The sequence below is a fragment of the Pundamilia nyererei genome, unplaced genomic scaffold, assembly GCF_000239375.1.
Source record: "Pundamilia nyererei isolate P.nyererei 1_Seehausen unplaced genomic scaffold, PunNye1.0 scaffold00226, whole genome shotgun sequence".
Classification (NCBI taxonomy): Eukaryota; Metazoa; Chordata; class Actinopteri; order Cichliformes; family Cichlidae; genus Pundamilia; species Pundamilia nyererei.
The window spans coordinates 1,008,412-1,015,971 of NW_005187627.1; the positions used below are offsets into that span (position 1 = coordinate 1,008,412).

Below are 7,560 nucleotides of genomic sequence, written 5' to 3' on the forward strand. Positions count from 1 at the left end.
TCCTTGCAAACTTTATCAGTCCAGTTGACGTGTATTTCTGATACAACTCCCCCAGTGAACAAAGATATGACTGCATTGTTCGTCAAAGCAGATTTCCCACAGCTGCCGTAACAGTGAGTTCGTAGAAAAATAAAATAAAAGTTATCTTTCTGGTATTTTCACCTGCACTTCTGGAAACATCAAGATGAAAACTTTACTGTGGAGTTGTGCAGCAGTAATGACTCTGTTTGTTACAGGTAGGAGGTTTTTTTGCTTGCTTTTCTTTCTGCTTGGACTCAAATACTACTGGACTACTGGTTATTTTCAGAGATACTTTAAAATGTGTATATCCTGTCTTGGGAAAAACTGAAAATATGTATAAATATAAATACCTTGAACAAGTGATTTAATTTTTTACGACTTCAAATCAACAATCGAGAATATTGTTCAGTGTTTCTGAAGGGTCTGATTTCATAACCCCAAAACGTTTTTACTCGACTGTTAAAAAGTTTTACACTGCTGTTCTTCCAAATTGTTATTAGAATATCCTTAAAAGAACCAAGGTAAGTGATAATAGGGTTTTATCTGGCTCAGCTCGGGCTTTTTGGAGGGTGTCTAGGCCCCTAAGCAGTGCTGACCCATGTATAGGTAAGGCAAAGAGTCTGCATATTCCTATTTAATAGAAGCCTGTGCAGTTTCCTGTTGTTTCTGACCATCTGATAAACAAAAGTGTATTTTAAACTTGAGCAGAAATGGCTAAAGGACCATTAAGCTCATGCCACAACCCTCCATTCATAATGCCTAAGGATCACTGCTACTACTTTGTTCAGACTTACATCTGATATGGTCTTCACCGAAATTGTAGAATTCACAGGCAGTAATCTGTGAATTGTGGTAAAACGACTAATGAGTTTGATGGAAAATAAACTTTTTCATGGGTCAAGAAGCAGATTAACCTGCAGCATCCATGAAGCCATAGAAAAAGGGTTTGGATCTTACAGTGAGTGATCCAGTGGCTCTGTTATGGTGTAGAGCCACTTGTATTTCTCAAATGTTTCATGAGCTGAAGAAGTTCACCCCTTTCGCAACCTACAACAATTTTTTATCGGTTATTAACAATTTTTTTAAAAGAATTGAGCAGAGTTGTAGCTAAAGTTAAATGAAGGTCAGCACGATAGCATCAGCAAACTCTATGCTGTGTATTTGCCCTTGTTTCCATGCCTGTGATTCAACCATAGGTCAGGGACTGCTCTCTTAAAGTAAAGGGCCACTAAAAATTCATACAGACATGTTAAAAGTGATCACCTTTATTCTATCATAAAAAATTTCTATTCTAATGCAGCCACTTTCTTTTAAGATAACAAAGCATGCATAGAGCTCTTAGAATCAAGAATCAATGCCTCAAAATACCAAAGCTGTTCTAGCATGATGTAATGGTCCAGCACCTCCCATAAAATAAGGTTTGTCATTTTCTCATGATGTCTGTCACCTGTTTGTAATGAAAACTATTCACAACAATTGCAGTGTTGTTAAAACCATGTAAATGTTTCACCAGAATCACAATGAGGGCATTTAGTGCTGCTCGAAGTCATTCTGAATACTGAGAAAATGCAGGTAGAAGGACTGGTTTGTTAAGAGTTTGTCAGAAAGATGAAAGGCAAAACATTTGGGGAAAAACGATCTAGGAGGTAGATTGCAGATGACGAATAGTCGCCAAACTTAAACCCTTGACCTTTGTCATGAATTTGTGACAAAGGTGAAAGCAAAGAAATCTACTTGTGAAACAGAGTTGGAATGGACCTCCCTAATTCCACTGTAGAAAGGATGTCAGAGGATGTCACAGGTCGCAAGTGTTAGCAGGGCTAATGCAGAGAGAGACACACAAACCATATATACACACACACACACACACATATATATATACCGTATTTTCCGCACTATAAGGTACACTTAATATCCTTCAATTTTCTCAAAAATCAACAGGCGCCTTATGTATTATTGTGCTTACTGACTTCGAACCGATTTTATGTGGTACACGGTGCTCAAAAATATTTCAAAAAATGTTTTAGTATGACTTTGGTAAGCTTCGAAGCCGCACTGCTTGATGGCTTGTCAGAGCATTACGGCTACCATAGTCGGGAGCCTCACAAAGTAATCTGGGTCCAAAACTCCGTCCAAAACACTGTGGCATCACTGAGAGTTAAAAACTGTCTAAATTCTTTCACCTTTAATAAATTGATCAATTGTGGGGTTACTTAAGTTGGACTAGCTGCTAGCTTGGACTAGCTAGCTGTGTATAATGATGTGCTACGTGATCGCTAGCGACAGAGCTATGTTACACAGCTAACTTTTTTCACTCATCAAGGGTTAAACTTCAGTCATGAAAACAACTGGGATAATCTATCCACAATACGAGGTCAGTCAACAGCAACAACATGGGAATAGAGTAGCTGCAAGAGAATTCAACATTAATGAATCAATGGTACAGAAGTGGAGGAAGCAAGAGGAATGAGTTGAGTAAAATTTGACTTCTCTGACTGTTTTGTTTCGCTTAGTGCACCTTATAATCCCATGCGCTTCATGGTCCGAAAAACATGGTATGTAGCTTGAATTGCTTTCTTATATAAACAGCCTGTTAACCTTGGCAGGTTAAAAAACAACTTCTGCTTGTGTACTTTGTGATAAAGGAGGTTCCTATGTTGATAAAATTGTAATTAAATGGAGTCAGATATTTGACACAGCTGATTAAAACACTTTCTGATACTTTCCAGCACCTTTTTTATTTACAGTTGCTTTTTTTGGTTATTGTTTTCTTTCCCACAGTTGAATCTCTCACCTGTGAGACGTGTGATTTTAAGATCCTTGGCTACTGCATGCACACTGATCCTGTAAATTGCACAGGATCTCAGACTAACTGCTTCACTGGAGTTGCAAGTAAGAGAAATACCCAGAACTTTCTGTGGCACAGCTACAGAGGAACTATGAAGAAAATTACATTTTGATTTCTCACAACAGTGATACGACTTTCCACTGAATTTGTTCACTGTGTCAAAAAGCAGTTCCGACTTTTTGTCAAAGTTTCCAGCGTAGGGACATAAATCTTTTTATATTTCATTTCTTTAACATGTGCTACAAAAACACATTTTAACATGTAATCCAAAAACAATGTTTTACAAGCTTCAAAATATTTTATGTTAAAGTATTAAAAAGAATACATCTTAAAAACATTGAAAACATTGAATAACCTAAAACAAGCCAAAACGAGATAAACAAGTCAAACATGGACTGTCCTTTCCTCTCTCAGAGTTTACGATCAGCCTGTTGAACATCTATGAACGTGGCTGTATAGAACCAGCCGAGTGCAGAAACGAGACGGGCTCCATCTTGTATGTGAACTACACCGTCACCAGGACCTGCTGCAGCACCGACCTGTGCAATGGGGCCACCTTCATCCAGCCTGGCTTCACTGCAGCTCTGTGTGCTGCCCTGCTAGCAGTTTGGAGCCAGTTGGGTTTTTAAAGATGACGAGAAGACACAACAGTGTTGCTTTGAGTTTCCATTTCATAATTCACTTTCAAAACGTTCAATTAAAAAAATTTAGTTAAACAATATCTCTAACATGTAAGTGTCAGTGTGATGATGTAATGTGCTTAATAATCTAAACTATAGGTTTTTCTATGCAATTCTACAGTTTGATACAGTTTCAAGCCAAAATATAACAACCAGATGCATTATATTACTTGAATTGCTTTTTAATTACTTTTTAAAGCTGATTTAAAGGAAAATAAATTCTTACGCTGATTATCCATCTATTTGCTTCCACTTGTCCAATTCAGGGTCTGACTTTCTTAGAATAAACAGTTTTGTTGTAGAAAAAGAACATGACATGGGTCAAATTTAGTTTCTTTTTTAATTTGGATTAAAAATTCATGACTTCTTAAGTACAATAAAGTAAAGTGCTGAAAAACAGAGTCAACGATTTTAGCTATTAAAATCTATTTCTCACTCCTGAAGTCTTTAACAAAAAATTCTCCATGTTGATAAATTTGGTATGCCAAAAATGACAAAGACAGAATTTTCATGAAACACTGATGTGATAACTTGAAATATCCCTTTACCACAAATGCTGCATATCACTTGTTGATCATGACATCATTAGTCATGATAAACAAGTGCTGGAGGGAGTGTCAAACAGCTGGTCAGTAGTCCAGTTAATCCTATGACATGGGGTGTGTCCACATATTTTCATGCTTTTTATTTCCATGGTTACTACTAACTACAATACTGATGAACTCAACATGTGAGCTACATTAATTTCCCATATATGACAGTTCACAAGCCTCCATAAGTTCTCAGTTGATTTTAATTATCTTTAGTTTGTACAGTAGAGCCATCAGTGGTAACAGGTTTGACACTTTCCTTCTGTACTTCACATATTAGCATGAAGAGCTACTACATTACTGATGTTCTGGTTTCTATAACAGACTTTAAGCATCGATATCATGGTATATAAATTCAGTGAGAACAGCGTGTCAGTTGTGATGTCATTGATATACAGAAACCAACGTGGATTTTTTTTTTTTAATCTGGTTTCTGATAATCCAGTGGGAAAAAGCTGTATCATATCACAGGACTCACGTTGATCCCAAGTCCATTGTCTAGCTCTGGTTCCTTCTGTTTCAAAATTGTAATATATGATAGTCTTCATTAGCTCATTTTAATTTTCTTAATTAAATATAGTTCAGTTAAATGCACTGGATGATAGGGGATAGTTCCAGAAATGTTCAGAGAATGATGCCGTCAGTATTATAAGCATCTACATTCCATAAGAACTGAGTCACTGATCTTAAGACACAGTCACATCACAAAGCCTTAGAAAGGTCACTGCATTATTTATTGCTTTTAACAAGCATAACTAACCGCAAGGTCTGCAAAACAAGTTCTTTAGTGAAAGCAATCAAATGAAGCCAAACCTTGTACTGTCAGGCTGGGAGCGTCTTTTGTTGCATTTTATATTGCCTATTTTTTTAAGTGTTCAGCATGTGACATACTCTGCCAAACCTTACTAAGGTTATAGAACTGTACAAAGGAGGGTGACTGCACTCTGTTGCCCTCCAGTGTCATGCCTGCAGTTTTGTTTTTTATTGTGAGCATAAATCTTAATCCTTCCTGTCATTCTCATCATTTAGAATGCCATATTCCATATTTTCCTATAGTTTTAGTGTTATATGTGTCCATTTCTGTCCCATAGTCCATCTAGCTCAGTTGGAAGTGCATAAGATGCTTTAACTCACTGTCATGGGTTTCAGCCCCATGTTGGGTGATGGGTGTCTGACAAGCAACAACTCTGATGAAAGCGGCTCTGCAGGTAGGTAAAAACACCCTGCTGCTTGTCAAAGCATTCTGCTGAGTCTGTCAGTCCAATCCAGAAAAGGTCTTCAGCTTCTTCCGATTTTTAAAAAGAATACCTGCTCCTCTCTGCTTTCTGTTTTCACCAGGTCTCCTCCTTTTATCCTACATTGTCTTCTGCTCTCTTCTCAGGATGATTTTCTGGTGGACAAATAATAGCACGTAATAGCACGTTGCTCCCAGCCTTCTTCACACGTATAACATTGTTTATCTTTGAAGAGATAACAACTAAGTCTGCAGTTGGGTACGGGGGAAAAAAATCACTGTTGTGATTGCTGGGATTTGGGTACAACAGGAGGCTCCTTCTGTCCTGTAGCTACAATCAATCAGGCCATCAGTTTGTTTTTAATCATCAGAGGATGTGAATGTTTTAAAGTCAAAGTTCATAACTTACTAGTTTATGTATAGTTGTTGACATACAGGCTGCACTTTTATTTTGATCATGTATACATGTGTATGTATGTATACAGAAGTCCATTTAGCAAAGAAAAGAAAAAATGCTAAACAAAAGCAAGAAAAATTCATTTCAACATTGCTTCACCTGTTATGATTCACTTACATATTGAAAAGGAGTGGCAAGAAGTACACACTTATTTAAATGGCCTGCATTTGTAAAGCACTTTACTCTGTCCCTAAGGACCCCAAAGCGCTTTACACTACATTCAATCATTCACACACACATTGGCAATAGCAAGCTACGTTGTAGCCACAGCTGCCCTGGGGCTCACTGACAGAGGTGAGGCTGCCGGACACTGGCACCACCAGGCCCTCTGACCACCACCGGTAGGCAAACATGGGGTTAGTATCTTGCCCGAAGATATTTGGCATGCAGCCAGGAGGCAGCCGGGGATCAAACCACCAACCTTCTGATTAGTGGCTGACCTGCTTTGCCACCTGAGCTACAGCCACTATTTAATCGCACCCCTTCGCCATACATAATATAATCTGCAGTAATAATAATGAACATATTTCTAATCTAATCCATACACCACATAAAGTACAAATTATTATGTCATTATGTCTTGTGATTCCATAACCCCGCCTCCACACAACAAACCCAACACCTCCAGGTCTGCAATAGCCAATTGCACAATCCAAAAAGCATGAATAAAACTTCATCCTTTTCCCTTCCTCTATAACTCATGAAGATCATATCTTTATAACTCTATTTTTCTTTCTTTATGCTTGGACATTGCTTCAACTCCATACTCAAACTGTTCCACAGCTTCACTCCACGCATAGAAATTCTTTTATTAGTTATCTCTAAACTGTATGTAATTCTTTTAGTTCCCTACCCTGCCTTCTCACAAGCTTTTGTTATTGATTTGAGGAGACTTCACATTTAATGGGGTCATCTTATCTTGGAATAGCTTTGTTTACAACAAAGAGGAAGACACCTACCAACCCAGTTAACAGCATTACAGCACAATCATCTGTTGGCTTGGGAAGTTCCCCATATTTTCCTCCAGTGGACTGTCATTTTGTTGTTAGCGCCACACATCTTGGGGCTTGAACCCACAATCCTGAGATTAAGAATCTCATGCTCCGCTAACTGAGCTAGCTGGGCTGTTCCTGTTTTTGACTTTGATACTAAGTGAAATCTAAAGCAAAGAAGATGCTGCAACAAAAGCTTCTATGTGGTCTCTTTGGTTGTTATCAGATTGTAATACAGTCTGCAAAAACTTCCTGATTAAAAAAGTGAATCGGTGAATCAGTAGTTATATGCACTACAGTTGCATATATACAATTAAGTTAAATTACAAAATTGCATTGACTGACAGCACAAAAAATAAGAGCCTTTTGTATGGGCTATAGATGCACTGCTGCTGCTCAGCTGGATCAGGTGAAAAAGCATCTCTTTTCCACCTGAACTCTTAATTTCAGGTTTGTAAATTCAAGACCCATACTGGGATCTGTAAGAGTCTTGTCCCAAAACAGAATAAGAGAGTGAGGGTGCTGGCCTCCAGAAGGCTGTGGGGACAGATAAACTTGCTAGCATATGCCCAGTTGAAGTCAAGCCTGTTTGGTGCAGAGTGACATGCTTTAAAGACGAAAGTGACACAAAACTGCATTGTTTTACTTCACAGTAATATTGTAGGGTCTCCACCTTACTATTTAAAGCACCTTAAGGTCACTGTCGTTCACATTGCTGGTCCCTGCTATTTGGACAGT

At 38.1% G+C, this 7,560-nt stretch overlaps 1 protein-coding gene across 1 annotated transcript; it reads left to right on the forward strand.

Moving 5' to 3' along the window:
• Nucleotides 1-3,791, forward strand: LOC102204465 (sperm acrosome membrane-associated protein 4-like). The gene is made up of 3 exons (XM_005748692.1): nucleotides 1-236; nucleotides 2,803-2,913; nucleotides 3,284-3,791. Exons 1-3 carry the CDS (start codon nucleotides 185-187, stop codon nucleotides 3,496-3,498), a joined length of 378 nt encoding a protein of 125 aa, XP_005748749.1. The 5' UTR covers nucleotides 1-184; the 3' UTR covers nucleotides 3,499-3,791.
• The last annotated feature ends 3,769 nt before the right edge of the window (nucleotides 3,792-7,560 follow it).

Bases quoted from the DNA above. Each gene is read 5' to 3' on its own strand.
- LOC102204465 (XM_005748692.1), top strand. From the start codon at position 185: ATGAAAACTTTACTGTGGAGTTGTGCAGCAGTAATGACTCTGTTTGTT. The intron at 237-2,802 runs GTAGGAGGTTTT...TCTTTCCCACAG, and splicing joins AATGACTCTGTTTGTTACAG to TTGAATCTCTCACCTGTGAG. The intron at 2,914-3,283 runs GTAAGAGAAATA...TTCCTCTCTCAG, and splicing joins CTGCTTCACTGGAGTTGCAA to AGTTTACGATCAGCCTGTTG.